General features: G+C 34.8%; 1 protein-coding gene across 1 annotated transcript in view; it reads left to right on the forward strand.

Annotated features, from left to right (window-relative positions):
* PTPRD (protein tyrosine phosphatase receptor type D) overlaps positions 1 to 16,494 on the forward strand; it is a 280,660-nt gene that overhangs the window by 43,381 nt on the left and 220,785 nt on the right. The window contains exon 3 of the mRNA XM_070935556.1: positions 6,336 to 6,477. Coding sequence (XP_070791657.1) covers positions 6,336 to 6,477 — 142 coding nt within the window. The remainder of the gene's footprint in view (positions 1 to 6,335; positions 6,478 to 16,494) is intronic.

A 16,494-nucleotide genomic window follows, 5' to 3' on the forward strand; every position in this document is an offset into this window, starting at 1 on the left:
ATGATGGGATAAAATTGATAACACTTAAGAAATCTCTCAATCATTTTTTCACTGAAACCAGGTTTCACTAAGCCGAATGTAGCCATATTCCCCCAAACAGTACCAATGTGAAACAACATTTTTCTTCCTCCATTCTTTTGGTTCCCCTTGATTTTCAGGTTGATTTATTTTTTAGATCTCTTTGCCTAAAATCTCCCTTCAGCCAGACTACTTACAGAATCCTACTGGCATTTTATTACTTCTTCACCAGGATAACTTTATGCTATGACCACCAGTTTTAGCCTCAAGATCTTTTTTTTCAAAGAGGTTCCCTCAAACTAAAAAAAAAAAAAAGTGTTCTTACAGCTCCAAGCTCTACTTTATTCAATCATAAACCAACTCTCAGTTGCCTTTTACCAATAAACTTTAATTTTCACTGATTCTTTGCAACTTGAAAAGCTCTGTTCAATCATCTTTCTTAAGATCCTATTGTCAATTCAAGTGTGTTGACTGCTAGTTATTTTTTGTCTGTTAAAGCCTCTGTAATAGCTACGAAGTAGCAACCATAAATATCCTGATCCTAAAACCAGGCATAGTAATTAGATTTTAACCTCGCTCAGAAGAATTATGAGAATGCGCAGTTGACAATATGTTATAATAAGCAAATTAACTAAACACTGTCTTTTGTTGTATTTCATAATGTATCCGAATAATGGATGGAGAACCACTAACATAGACCCATAGTTAAATGCTGCATTTTCCTTTCTATTCTCTCCTTTTTTTGACCGGGGAGACCACTGTTATGATTCTCTTGATGAAAGTTTTCTTGAACGTCTATCTGTGTTCCCATGAGTCTTTAATTACACTTTGAATCCTACATTTAAATCATGCTTCAGTTGTTTAAAAGAATTTAATTAAAATATGCCTGAATAATTGTTCTTTACTGGGACACTTTGGAGTCAAAGAGAAAATGTGTGCTTTGGAGCACGCGTGAGATTGTACATAGTACCTGTTGTCAACTGTTTAAATTAATTAAACATTTTTACTTAAGTATTTCTTTGCTCAATAAATCTGAACTGTCACAACTGTTCATTAATGCCTGATCTTTTTCAGCTCTGGATAATTTAACTTATGTTTATTGATATTTGTTAACTAATTGAACAAATATACGTAATGATTTTTGCATGTTTTAAGAGGAAGCATGTGTGTCTCCAGGCTAAACAAATGTAGTAGCTCTCTAGTCTTTCCATGTATATTCTCTTCCTAGATGCAATCAACATTTTGTATTTGTAACTACAACTTGCAGCACTTTAATTTATATACTCAGTATCAGAAATTGTGTTATGCATTCAGATCTTTGACAAAATAAACATTGTACCCTTCATCATTTGGTAGCACATTGTTTGGCTTCATGAAATGTGGAATGAAAAATTTTTTCATCTACTATATCACTCAAAAGATTTTAGCAGGGCTTTTTTATGTAAATGCCAGTATTATCTTTTTGTTATTTTTTATCCAGATAGAAAAATGCATGTGGCTTTTTAAATATAAAATTACCTATATGCTTGACATAATAATTGTTTCATATGTACATACACACACACATATTATACATATACATACGTACATAAATACAATGGATTTTTTTCCAACAATATTAAAGTTATAATTGATATTTTTATATTTGCCAGACTAAAAGGTCAAGATATAAACCAGATGAAATTAATTGCTATTTATGTATAGCTGTGAGTAGGATATGATTGATCATGCTATGTACAAGAGCCAATCTTGTGGTTAGATAATGGAGAACAACTTTTGTTGAATAAAAATATGTAATATAATAGAATCCATGTTAGTTGGTACCGAATCTTTTTCTTTTCTTCATCTCATCTATCATGAGCCTGACTCCTAAAGACAGGGTTAAATCGGTAGGATTAAAAACTGCAATGTCACAGGTTCAATAGTCCCAAAGGTGCTTTTTCAAGAGGCAACTGGACTTTCTGGTTTTTTCTTTGAAGACATTTTGCTTCTCATCCAAGAAGCTTCTTCAGCTCTGAGCTGGATGAGAAGCGAAACATCTTCAAAGAAAAAACTATAAAGTCCAGTTGCTTCTTGAAAAAGCACCTTTGGGACAACCATGACCTGATTGACTGAGAATCTCCATAGACACAGGTTCAATAGCTTCTGAATAAGTATGGGATCATTACATATATAATAACACAATCCTGAATAGAAACTTGTTGGTCTGTTGGTGTTAAGGTGAAGACTCAGATAGGATTCCCTGAAGGTAGCATTTTGAATCAGGTTTGCCTTTGAACCATTCATTCCTGTTTCCATGCATAATCAAGCAAAGGTCAGCATGATACAAGCTTTCTGTGACCTATTCCTTTGTTGGATGTGGAAACATTATCCTATATTTAACGTATACTCAAAAGTGGATATGTGTATGGATGGTGCCTCCCTGAAAGCAACTCAGTATAAATTGCATCTGCTTTTACACTTTATACTTCCTTAGGCTGTGACAGAGTAAATTTACGGTCTTCTGTGACAGAAAAAATTTACAGTTTTCTATCCCACTGCAGATATCAAAAGTATGAGACAAAATTTATAAAGCAATAATTGAACCAACTTTATATAGAAGATAGATTAAGAACCTTGAGTGCTCAAAGCTGGATATTCACTATTCTGCAGTTTTGTATTGATTAAGAGCCAGAATGGGTGCTCTGTGTAACGAAAGTACAAGTAATCATAGTTAAGAGCACAATTGGGACCAATATTTCTGTTCCTAAGCAAGGCAGTTGTTAAATGAGTCGTGGCCAATTTTAAGACCTTTTTTTTGCCATGGTTGTTAAAACAAATCATTACAATTTGTTAAGTGAATCACATGGTTGTTAAATGAATCTGGTTTTTCCCATTGACTTTGCTTATCAGAAGCCAATTTAGAAGGTTGCAAATGATAATTACATGACTCTGGGACACTGCAACTGTCATAATAAATAATAGGCAGTTGCCAAGCACCCAAATTTTGGTCTCTTAGTTGTGGGAATGCTGTAGAGATTGTAAGTGTGACGAATAGTTATAAGTCACTTTTTTCAGTGCTGTTGTAACTTTGAAAGGTTGATAAATGAATGATTGTAAATTGAAGACTACAAGTAGTCCTTGACATATATCAATTCATTAAGTGACTGTACAAAGTTACAACAGCACTGAAAAATAATCTTTATGACTGTTTTTCAGTTATGACCTTTGTAGCATCCCCATGATCGTGTGATCAAAATTCAGATGCTTGGCAACTGGTTATATTTATGACTGTTGGGTGTCTCCCAAGATCATGTGATCACCTTTTGAGATCTTCTGACAAGCAAAGTCAAAGAGGAAACCAGATTCACTTAACAACCAGGTTACTAACTTATAAATTGCAGTGATTCACTTAATAACTGTGACAAGAAAGGTCATAAAATTGGGAAAAACCCACTTAACAAATGTCTCACTTAGCAAATAAATTTAAGGCTCAATTGTATCATAGGTCGAGGACTATATGTACCTTTATAGGCACAAAATAAGAATTATTCTCCAAATACTTAGGTAACCAAAACTTCTAGAATGCCTAACACAATAACCTCAAATTTTTCTAAAATTTCCTTATGATGAAGAAGTTTGACCTTTGTTGTTTATGTATATGTATATTTAAGGGTTTAAGATTGCATTGCCATCTGGTGGGCATCCAATACATTTTTTAGGATTCAGAGATAATAGGCAGAAAATAGAGTGAAAGGCCAAAAATAGTGTGTTGAGAGTTATGGCATTACAAAGGAAGAGAGGTATATCAATACACATTTCTTCAGCTTTCCAGGAATGGCAGGAGCTAGAACAGACAATGCAACATTTTATATAGAACTTTGTGTCCACTCTAAAGTTCAAAATACGTTTGGCTTTTGCAGCTTTGCATACTTTTTTTTGAAGAACTGAAAGGATAAAGGACAAACAATAACAACTGGAGCAACTTTGGTAGCATATTTCATCAATGACCTGATCATAATTTTCAGACAGTGCCCCCTCAGTCAGAGATATTTTAAATATGTCATTGTCTGTTGTAGACAAGACCAAGTGATGGTCTGATAACACTTTGTAAATCAGACAGTTGACCTATTGCTAAGAATATTTTTATGGGAAACATTATTTTTAGTAGGCAACTTTCCCTCTTCTTCTCAAATAGGTGGTACATTAGGAAAATCAAGAAAGCTTCTTTATCTTAATTAATGCAAATAGGAATATAGATAAAAGGTTCAGGTAAGAGTAATTTATGATACAGTGCTGCAATCTGCTAAGCTTGCTATATAATTTTTTCTAAGTATTTGTGTGGAGAAATTTACAATATAAAGCTTACGTTTTCTTATGTTAAATGCAAAAATACCTTAGCTAGCTAAGTAATGCTTTCTACACAGCTATATTTTAGAAGTGCAAAAGGGAAAAAGTGGTTTATAAGTCACCAGTTTTCTGCCATGTTCTTATTCTGTTTGGGTAAAACTTGCCAATCTCTCTTGGACCACTGTCTTCTATGTTTTCAATGAAAATTATATTGCATGGGAATCTTTCCAGAATATATATATATATATATATATTCAGATTTGGTACATGCAGCAGAGTAAGTTTGGTAATAATAAAGCACAACAGTGAGAGATGTCTTCTAATTGTCTGGAAACAGACGCATTAGAAGGTTATTTTAGGAAACAGAAATCACATGTAGTTGATTATTTTAACAGAAGGGCCATTTGTTAATGTTGATTGGAAGAAAGGGCCATTAATATATTTAAAAATTATTATTTATTTATATAGCCACTCACAAACTCTGGGTGGCTTCCAATCAGCAAGAGTCTAGAACCATTGAAATTCTGAAATCATGACCTGCGACTGAGTGCCAGAAAACTGTATAAGCCTTATCCTAAAGGTGCTTTTTCAAGAGGCAATAGGACTTATGTTTAAGAAGCTTCTTGGATGAGAAGCAAAATGTCTTCAAAGGAAAACCAGAAAGCCAAGTTGTCTCTTGAAAAAGCACCTTTGGATAACCATGACCTGGATGACTGAGAATCTCCATAGACAGTTTAAGCCTTAGGCACCAAGACCACCTTTCCCAGAAATGGACTGCCATTTGTCTCAGCATATTCCCCCATTCCTGTGACACATTCTTTTCTCCTGCCCTCTACTTTCTTTCTCCCATAAGCCTCCTTTTGGTACCTCTTCCTTTCTCAATGTATAATCCATAACATTCAACCACAGATAAATGAGGGTAGAGAAGCATAAACCTGATTAGAGATGCTTCTGCATAGCATTCAGTTCCCCAGCACAGTCACCTAACCAATCACTTCCTCACTCTCTCCTAGTAGTGTTTGAACTTAAATCAAGTTCTGCAGAGGTATCAAATATGTTTTAGGAATCAATCTGGTGAATCAATTCATAAGTGTAAAAGTTTCTCTGTTTTGTTAACCAATTACGTTATTTTAATGGAAATGCATTTCATTTGTTCTAATAGGCAAAACTGAGGTACTAGGAAACTGAAAGGGAGTGTTCTCTGTTCCAGTAGTTAAAGATTCAAATAATAATGATTGTTTTGATAATTGGATACCAGTTTCAGCAGGATGTATTAGCAAGTTATAGCTTCTGTGTTGTCAAATAATTTTATAATACTTTGGATAATAGTTAACTGTAAAATTTCATTGCCTTCAGTCATTAATTAAATATTAAATAAAACAGAATATTATTAGGACTACTATATTATCAGCTGCAAAAGTCCATACAATCATTAGGTGACAGTAATGTATTAATAGTTTTCTCTATTTCTTTATTGTCATTTACCATTCATATGAACTCTTGCCATCCAGATATGGTAGTCCTAATATGTCCTCAGAGTTGATGTCTTGAAGAAAACTAAGATCCATGTATGGTGTCACAATCTGATTACTGCCTGAAACTCCCTGAATATTATGGTCAGGTTCACCTCAGGGGTTTTAATTTGTTACTGCCAGTTGATCCAAAGTATCTTTGGATATTTTCAAGATTCAGGATATTGATGTAGTTTGAAAAGAACTGATGCAGTAATTGTAGATATGTATCTACTATTTTCTTATGGCTCAAATCATTGTCCTATTGTGTTCAAGTCAAAGATCAGCATAATGTCAACTAAGTTTCAGTAACACATTAATTTTTGCACTTAACTGTACTTAAACCATCACTTTTATGAATTGCAAACAGTTACATAGGAGGAATTTAGAATAGTCCAGTTATTACTTTATACAGGATTAACCCAAGAGGTAGGTGTTTGTAACAACACCTGTGACAGCTGTTGTTTCCTTCAATAGGTAATAGAGTTTGATGATGGGTCTGGATCAGTCCTCAGAATACAACCACTGCGAACTCCACGAGATGAAGCTATTTATGAATGTGTTGCATCCAACAGTGTTGGAGAAATAAGTGTGTCCACAAGACTTACTGTCTTGCGTGGTAAGTGTTTTTTTTAAATAATATTTTTTTAAAATTAGTTTATTAAGGTATCAAGTTTATTAGAGTTACTATAGAATTATAATAGTAATACTTAAAAGTTTGTATATTGAAGGCTAGAAGCTTGGGCTTTGTTTTCATCTAGAAAGAGTATCTTTTAAATATTGTGATTGCAATCAGTTTGCCCTAGTCCTGTATTGGAAGAGCAGTTGAGATGTTTTTCTTTTTGTGTGCGAGGGTTTCCCCAGTCATAAGTACTGGTTGAGATTGCACATTAAATGATTACTGTATTTTGTGTATACATTTTAGAGATGCCAAATATACATATATGCATATATGTATGTATAGTACAGCTAATAATAACAGAACCATGGTTTGTACTTACAGTTAACTGTTAACATTTGCAATTGGATTACCCTCTGACTATATGAAATCCATGAATTGAGTTTTCCTAGGCTGCATTTCACACTGAGAGTTATATAAGGAGTTTTTTTTTAATAAAATACATTCATTGCTTTTTAGATATATTGAATTTTCAAAACATTTCAAAAACATTGTTCTTGGCAATTCATTTGTGATAAGCATTTGTATCAAAGCTAGTCCAACAAGTTGATACTGACTTTGGCAGATTATAGAAACAGATTTTATTTATATAATGATGAACTATATAATTAAATGTCTTAGTAAACATTACCAAACTTTTCTTCATAAGTAGAAATGCTGTCATCTTTTTCTGTTCCTTATATTTTTGAGAAATCGTAGAGAGGTTGATGTTAAACTCAATGCACTAGTTGTAGATGCTTTCTATTTCATTGGTGACAGGAGCAATTTCTGTTAAGCCCACAAACCAGACCTTACTTCAAATAAACCCCAAATATTAGATAGCCTTTGAATCTGAGTTCCAGGCCCTTAGGAATATTTTATTTTTTCATTTCTTGAATCTTCTGACCCTGTGTTTCCAAACAAAGCATTTTAAGGCTGCTGGATATATATCCATGATGTAGAAATTTAAAACTATTCTATTTGTAGGGTTTGGTTTGGTTTTATTGTTATGCTTGTTGTTGTTGTTTATTTTGAAACAAATTTGGCTGATTAGAGTTCATTTTGTATTATAGTTCTCTTGTAATATGAATACAGATTTAATTATTTGTTGTATTCTTCAATATTATCAGATGTAATTTTATTTAATAGTCTGTTTGTATCTGTATACAACATCCAGTTTCCCATTTGCATTACTTTGCTGTAGTTAAGATTCAAGCATTGATACAAGTGTCTTCCCTTGTCTCCGATACTCGCGGTTTTTCATGGATTAATTGATGAAGAAAGATGTCCTGGGGAAAATAAAATAATTGGTAGAAGGGGTGGTGCGTATTAACATTAGCAAACTTCATTATTTTTCCAAAAGGAGTTTCTTTGGCAATTCATCTGCGATGTGACAGCTATATTTACCTCTATGAAACTAATTTTGATTTTGTTATATTTGTCATACCACACTGTCATGCTAATACCATTAGAGTCTTCCTAGTTTTCCTAATGTGTACTATTATTATTATTATTATTATTATTATTATTATTATTTATTTATTTATTTATTTATTTATTTATTTGATGTATCAGAGGGACATCTTGTCATTCCTTTTTCTATTGGATGAAAAAATATGTGCTAGGGAAAAAGGAGTTAAAAGAAATGAAATGGGAACAAGGAAAGAAGTTGGAAAGAGGAAGTGAAAGTGTATTGTAGAGGGGAAATGCAGTTTGGTTTTGGGCTATGAATAAAGCTACAGCTAATTGTTCTATAATATTGACAAGCCATTGAATATTGTCTATATAGAAAATGTTAGCATCCCATGCTAATTTGTGTTTCTGGTAATCCTTTTGCTTTGGATTCTATTTGAACTCTCCTTTGATTGTGTGCTAGAGTCTTAAATGTAAAAAGTGTTCATTTGCTAGATTCTGGTGATCAGAGAGGATTCAACTACATTCCGTATCTAATTTCATTTATTATAGAAGTAGAATAGTGAATTATTAGACTAAAGCACGAGCATTTTTTCTTTTCACCTTTTCTTCCTTTCTTATTTGATGAATAGGGATGCAGAATGGAAGGCTGTTGCAAGAGTAAATAGTAATTATTATTCATTGAATATCAGGTTTAATAGGAATGGCTACAAATTAAGGCCATGTTTATTTTTGTTTTTACCCATTTTAGTTTGTTATTGAAATAAAAAAGAACAGAAAACAAAGAATAATAGCTATTTTGTTAAAATGTGGATTATCAGAGATTTACTTTAATAGCACAATGAGGCTATTGATCTTTCCTCAGGTATCCTGGGGTTTTAATGTGCAAATTGATTTCAGTTTAATAATTAATATAAGGATACGTCTGGCTTTTTTAAAGAAGAGATTAAAGAAGACATAAAATGGATTGAAGGATTTGGAATGGAACTATGCATAATTTTTGATTGTACAAAGAACTCCACAACATTTACCACTTTCTAGGCATAATGAGCTACAACAGAAACAGGCGTTTGAAAGAACACTGGTTATTTTGATGTTAAATTTAAGAAATCACTTAAAAATCAACAGGATGCTCATCAAGCGAGAAGAAGAGCAAAGAAGAATGTAAAAGAAAATATAGGTATTTAGCAATGGGTTTGCTAACTTAGTTGTTAAGCAAAGTAGTAATCACTGAGTGAAATCATGAATATGCTTGTGATATTACTTCAGTTTTCTTTTGAATATTGTAAATGTGAGGATTAGTTGTAAAGTTACTTTTTCATCACTGCTGTAACTGCAAGTGGTCACCAAAAAGCAGTTGCTAAATGAGGAATTTTTACAGAGACAAACAATTCCACAGAATGATGCTTAATTTAATTCATGAAGAACAATCAATGTGACCCTTGTGCTATTTGAAGTAAAATCTGTATTTAATGGGATGGGAATTGAAATTGTGCTGAAAGAAATTTAGAGAAGATTGTGGTTGTTGTCTGCCATCTTCACAAATGAATGAACCAGGAGTAGAGTTGGCAATGCTAGTGCCTGTGGAGCTCTGTATGATTTCAATATATTAATGTATGTGCCTATACATTGTCAGTGGTGAGACTGACAAGTGAGCATATAATATTGGAGATCTGGAAACTGCATGCTTTCAGGACATATACGGCCACTGTCATGGGCTTGCCCCATTTGTCTTTCTATCAATGCTTAATCATCTTGATTTTTGGACTTCCTGAGTCCAAAGTTCCTGAGTTTTGTGCATTGCTTCTAAAAATTCATTTCCCAGAATTTATTGAAGAAGGTTGGGTACATTCTGAGATCACTATAGAAAGAAAAGCTGTTTTGACAGTTTTATGAGGAGAACAGGCTGCTTCCAATTACTAGAGTCCACAAGGCACGCAGCAGATGGGGAAAAATCCCAGTGCCCTCTACAAACTCTCCAAATTCTTGGGTATCTAAAACAAGCCCTTCTAAAAGGTGCATGTCTTGGTTTGGTTTGGTTTGGTTTGGTTTGGTTTGGTTTGGTTTGGTTTGGTTTGGTTTGGTTTGGTTTTGCCATCAAACCTAGGAAGTGATCTGGCTATACAATATACTTTGTTCACCATTGCCCATTTCTCAATTAATGTGGATAAAAATAATGTGTTTAGTTTAGTTTAGTTTAGTTTATACATACTTATATGCCGCCCTTCTCCCAAAGGACTCGGGGCGGCTCACAAAGATAAAACAATGGAACAATAAAATTAATACTAAAATAATCCAATTAAAATCCCCAAGAAGTTAAAACTAAGACTCCCAGCAGATCAGGCAATTTGTTGGAAAAGCCATGTGTTCAAGTCACCACAGAAAGAGTGGAGGTCGGGGGCCGTCTGGAGTTCAGTGGGTAACCCATTCCAGAGGGTTGGTGCGCCCACAGAGAACGCCCTCATCCTGAGCGCCATCAGCCCACGTTGTCTGGCCGATGGCACCCGGAGGAGGAGGCAGTCCTATGTGAACGCACTGGGCGGTGGGAGGCCGGTAGGAGGAGGTGATCCTGCAAGTACTCTGTGCCCGTGCCATGGAGGGCTTTATAGGTAAGTACCAGCACCTTGAAGCGGATCCGAAGGACCACTGGTAACCAGTGCAGCTCGCGCAGGAGTGGTGTGACACGGGAGTAGCGGGAAGCTCCCGTAATAATGTATTATGTGTGAATGTATTAAGCAGTGAGAATAATGAAGTACTATATATCCTTCCACTTGGGCATTCCAACCAACATGAAATCTGTAAGTCCATTCTTAGCTAAGCTATGAAGAGAACAGGGCAAAAGATCATTGATGAATCTTTTTCAATTTTATGTCATTATTCAGAACAGATTATCACCCATACACGATCACTTTCATATCAGAACAGAAGATAAAATTAAATATACCCTGTTTTCCCCAAAATAAGACATCCCCGATAATAAGCCCAATCGGGCTTTTGAGCGCATGGCAATAAGGCCAAGCCCATATTTCAGGGTTCAAAAAAAATATAAGACAGGGTCTTATTTTTGGGGAAACACGGTATCTGTGCACTAAAAATAGAAGCAAGATCTGACAAATATCAATATGAATTATTGTAAGGTTCAACAGCTGATTTGGAAGAAGAAACACACTTTGGATAAGACTGAGTTGAAACCAGGGCAGAGAGGTTCATACATATATAAAGACTGCTCTTGCAAAATATTTAGTTGTTTTACAACACTGATGCTATCCAAATAACTTGTTTGTTCAGCTGTTTTTGCATTCATTCCTATTTATTTTGTTTGCACAGTAATGACTTTGATGGGGCATGGAGTCATGGGGAGGGGGGACCACACTGTAATGCAAATCAAAGTCAAATAACATTAGAAAAAAAGAATAAAAATAGTAAATATTCCAGGACCTATATTTGTAATCTTAGAACTTCAGCTTTTATTTTAAAGAGATGACAAACAATGCTAGTTTTAACTTTCATAGATTCCTTATAACAAGGCTGCTTTAGAAATCTCTCTAATGAACACTGGGAAATACAGCTCTCAAATAATAGTTAAGAATTCAATTATTACAGATTTCTATTAATATGAGGTATTTCCTTTCCTTTCATTAAAGCAATTGGGTGGGATCTCGGAGAAACTCACTGTAAATATATCACTGTGACTCCAGTAAATCTATTAAAGTAATTTGTTACCAAATTATTATACCATACATGCCAGACATGATTGCTGTGTCACATTCTTAAATTCAAAGTCCCTCCTAAAATGTAGACTTGAAGAGTGATGAAGATCTGATAATAATGAAGCACTTCTGTAGAAAATAAGACTGTATGAATCTTCAAAGGGATTATTCAGTTTTAAAGAAATTTGATCAAATCAGCCCTTCAAATCAAATCTTTCATATCTGAAGCAATTTGAAGTGTCAAATCAAATCCACTGTTTTTAAATTGTTTTAGATAGTTCAAAGGAGATACAGAAATCTGGTGGAGTTTCTGTCTGCATTCTTAAAAACTGTTGTAGCTTGTCTTCTACCTATGGATAAAAACGAGGGGGGGGGGGAATGAGTGCTTCCAAATTGATAAACTTAGCTGGCCAATATATTTTATTGCTTCTACAAATCCTGTTTTTTTGACACTTTGTGAAAAGGTTGGTCCACCAAGTATCTCAAACTCTGGGATTTTTTTGGGGGGGGGGGAGGTTGGTATGGAGGGAGAAGAAAGAGAGTGAGAGAACAATGAAGGCATGTGTATATTATGATCTATTATGAACTGGCTTGTCCTTTTTACTGTGATTCCCCAAATCCATATTCTTTTTCTTCGTCTTTCCTTCATTCTATATATCTCATTGATTCACCTTCCCCACTCCATTCCTATTCTTATTTGTTTATTTGTTTATTATTTTCTTATTCAAGAAAATAGTTGTAAGATGTATACATTGGTAAGAAGAAAGTAATTGTATTTCATAGAATATTTCTCTATGAAGACAATATATAAAGCTTTACTAGACTAAAGAGTCATTTACTCCATATATCTAAGAACTGATTTACTAATGATAGAGTTCTGTGTGATTAGCAAATATGTCTTACTTTTTATTGTTAAAAACTGCTAGTAAAAAAGTATTTTTGCTTGTTAACCAAAATTATAATACTGAAGCAGAGGAAGATTTGAATTAACCAGGAGTTCATTTCTACATGACATAGCAATAAGCTCTAGTTTTCTTACTAAATATTAGGGTTTACTAAATATTAGTACAGTGTTTCAAGTTGTTAGGCTGAAAATTAGTAAGATGAAATAATTGTTAATCAAAGGAAAGTATTAATTTCAGTTTTCTGCTTAGTTGGCTGATAGAAACTTTTATATTAAGTGCATTTTATATTAAGTTGCATTATGTAGTCAGTTATTTGTGATACTTTCCCTCATACCAAGAAAATGGTATGGAATTAAGCATGCTGAGGAATCCTGAGATTTGAAGTCTACACATCCCCATAGCCTGAGTATGAAAGCAAGATTCATGCCAAATTTATTTACAATTGAACTGATTCATGATAGTATCATGAAAAATATAGAGATAGTGTATATGAATTCTAAGGATTATATCCATAATAACTATGCACAGATCCAGTTTATCCTTCCTTCAAACATCTTGGCTAGATAACTGGTTATGTCTCTTCTAAACTTTAGCATTCTAAACTTTAGAGACTAGAATTGCTATTATCGAAGTAGATATGAATGTCAACATAGAACCTAATGTTGTTGCTTTACTTCTAAAGCGATCTTGTCTTTGTAGTGGACATAAAATAATGGACTGCCACTTGAAACAGGATCAATAAACATAATGAAACTGTCACTTAATCTAAGTTTTACTCCCTTGCTGCCCAACAGACACTCTTCTTCTGCTAACCTTGACTCTTAATGTATTGAACAAAGGCTATTTTGAAGAACTTCTCACAATTTTGTGAAATAAAGATTGATTTCAAGGATATATTAACAATTTCTTGTGTCTTAGAAAGACTAAAATATTTACTATTTCTCCTTTAATAAACAGCAGTACACAAATTTAATCTTCAACACAATTAATGTTTCTTTTTAAAAAAGAGTTAACTAAAGTATCCTAAAGTAGTAAAGAGTCAGACATCTATTTCTGTGTGGCAACTCTTTCTCAGTACAAGTATGGCCATAGATGGTGAACCAGGGGTGAAATTCAGCAGGTTGTGACAGGTTCTGGGGAACCGGTAGTGGAAATTTTGAGTAGTTTGGAGAACTGGGAAATACCACCTCTGGCTGGTCTCAGAGTAGGATAGGAATGGAGATTTTGTAATATCCTTCCTCCAGGAATGGGGAGGGAATGGAGATTTTGCAGTATCCTATCCCTACTACACCCAGAAAGCCACACGATGCCCACAGAACCAGTAGTAAAAAAAATTGAATTTCACCACTGTGGTGAACCATTCACAAGTAGCTTTCCTAAGGCCACCTCTATTGAGAGATTAGAATCAACAATAATCCCAAATTGCTTACACATTCCTTTAAAGACAGTGAGTGCTACATTATCTAATAAAGGCTGTCTTGGTAATTCTCAATATAAAAGGCCACGGTGAAGAACCTCAGCTTTTCTCATATTGCTTTTGAGAACTCCACAGAATTTTCAGCTGTTGACTTTGAAAATCCCCAAGAACTTCTAGGAATCCCTTAGATAATATCAGTTTGAAAATGCAGGCAATTTTATTTTAGTGGAACTTTGTCAAAGCAGCCTCAAAATCTTCTTTCATTGCAATGGAGACCCATGCGGTTTGATCAAAATGTGTACATCAGTCTAATAAACAACAAACTGAACATCATAATCACTAAAAGCTTCCTTCTGTATCAAATACAATGGGCAGGTGAATATAGGAGAAGTGCCAGAGACCTCCAAAATTGGAATAATGGTAGCACACAAACTGCTTCAAAAAATGCATTAGTTGGCTTCCAGGTACAATTTAAAGTACTAGTTTAAGACTCTGCCTAGTTCTAGATAAGGTTGTTTGAGGAATTGTCTTTTCTTCATCTTCCCATTCAGTAAGTTCTATTCAACTTCCTCTGGTCTGGTTTGCATGAGATTGTAATCTGGTACAATTTTGGAAACCACAATTTTTTTCTAATTACCCCCAAAGCTTTGGAGTCTGCTCCTTCCCTCTTGGATTTTAGGGGAGTGGTTAAGATAAAATGCAGAAGGAAGGCATGTTGTGAGAAAGTGTTAAAATCTTGTAGATCATCACAGCTACCAATGACACAGGAAAAAACCAATATACAAGGTAAGACAGAATCATTATCTTATCAGCCCAGAAAAATACATGAGCTTGCTTGTTTTCTTTTAGACATTTCATTACCCAAACTAGATAACATCATCAATGCTAGCTAGCTAGACTTTATGACCATCCCATCCAAGCATGTGCAAAATAGGCAGATATATAACTCCTGTCAACTAATGAAACTCATCTTAATTCCTGTCCTGTTGATGTTACCTGCAGTCCAAATGCTCACATGATGAAATGCTGATCCTAAGTTGCAACCTATCATTGCAATTCAACAAGGAAGATTATCAATGTAATTTTAGTCACAGGATGGATCAAAAATTAATTGGGGCCATTCATGATGAGGGGATCACTTCATAGTAAAGTGGTGGTAACTCAACTTATCATTGCAATTCACCCTCATCGTGGCTGGCACTAATTAATTTTTGTGCCTATTATTACATTGATAATCTTCCTTGTGGAATGTGTTGTGCTGATGATATTGTGAGACAGCTGTATGATTTTAATGGTGGTCATAAAGACATCAGTCAGACTTCAGCAGATAGTCTCAGCATGGATATTGAAGGGTTCCAATAGAACTGTCCTGGATTATCCTAGATGTATTATCCTTGCCAGTTCAGTCACAGAAGAAACTGGGCAGCAGGGAAGGTACTGGAGGGATTAATTTCCATCAAACAGGATTGCAGTCCCCACAAATACTCCATCCCAACCAGATCAGCCATTTCAGCTGTGACCATGTCCTGGATGAGTGTTGACTTACTTTGGATTGACATGCCTTGGTATGTCAAGAGCCTTGGTAGTACAAGGGTTTAAAGCACCCTGTTATTAAGCTGCTTAAGACCAGCTGCCTGCAATTACTGCAGGGTTCGAATCTCGCCAAGGCTCAAGGTTGACTCAGCCTTCCATCCTTTCTAAGGTAGGTGAAATGAGGACCCAGTTTGTGGGGGCAATAAGCTGACTTTGTATAAATATACAAAAAGGATGAAGGCTATTGCTGAGCACATTGTAAGCCGCCCTGAGTCTTCGGAGAAGGGCGGCATATAAATCAAATTAAAAAAAAAAAATGCCATTAGCAAAGAGCACTACAGAGTAAGATAAGGCCAATTTGGCAACCTAAGCTCTGCTGAAGCAGAAGGGAAGCAAAGCATGGAAAAGCCATTATCATCACATATAACTATTTTTTGGACAGCCTGTTTCCAACTCCATCCTTCATCCCATGGCCCTGAATCATTCCTCTTCTCTTCTTCCATAGAAATCCTAACTAAGATAAACATATTTATCTTAACCCACAAAAACATTTTCTCCAGCCATCAGTACTGAAAATCAATACAATGTATGTGTTGCAAAGATATTTAAAATGGTACAGTGGTGCATGCAGCCTAAACTAAATTTTTATTATTTATTTAACCTAATGTTCTTTTATAAATATCCTGTAAACTAAATGCTATTTTGTTTCTTAACATCATTTGATCCAGGAAAGAGTTAAGAACTACCATTCTGATCAGTGGTGGAATTCAATTTTTTTTTTACTACCGGTTCTCTGGGCGTGGCTTGGTGGGCATGGTTGGAGTGGCTTGGTGGGCAGGGAAAGGATACTGCAAAATCTCCATTCCCACCCCACTCTAGGAAAAGGATACTGCAAAATCCCTATTCCCACCCCACTCTGGGGCCAGCCAGAGGTGGTATTTCCCGGTTCTCCAAACTATTCGAAATTTCCGCTACCGGTTCTTCATAACCTGTCAGAATC

This window comes from Pituophis catenifer, unplaced genomic scaffold (genome assembly GCF_029215685.1).
Source record: "Pituophis catenifer annectens isolate HBS135680 unplaced genomic scaffold, rPitCat1.0.hap2 SCAF_2, whole genome shotgun sequence".
Taxonomy (NCBI): Eukaryota; Metazoa; Chordata; class Lepidosauria; order Squamata; family Colubridae; genus Pituophis; species Pituophis catenifer.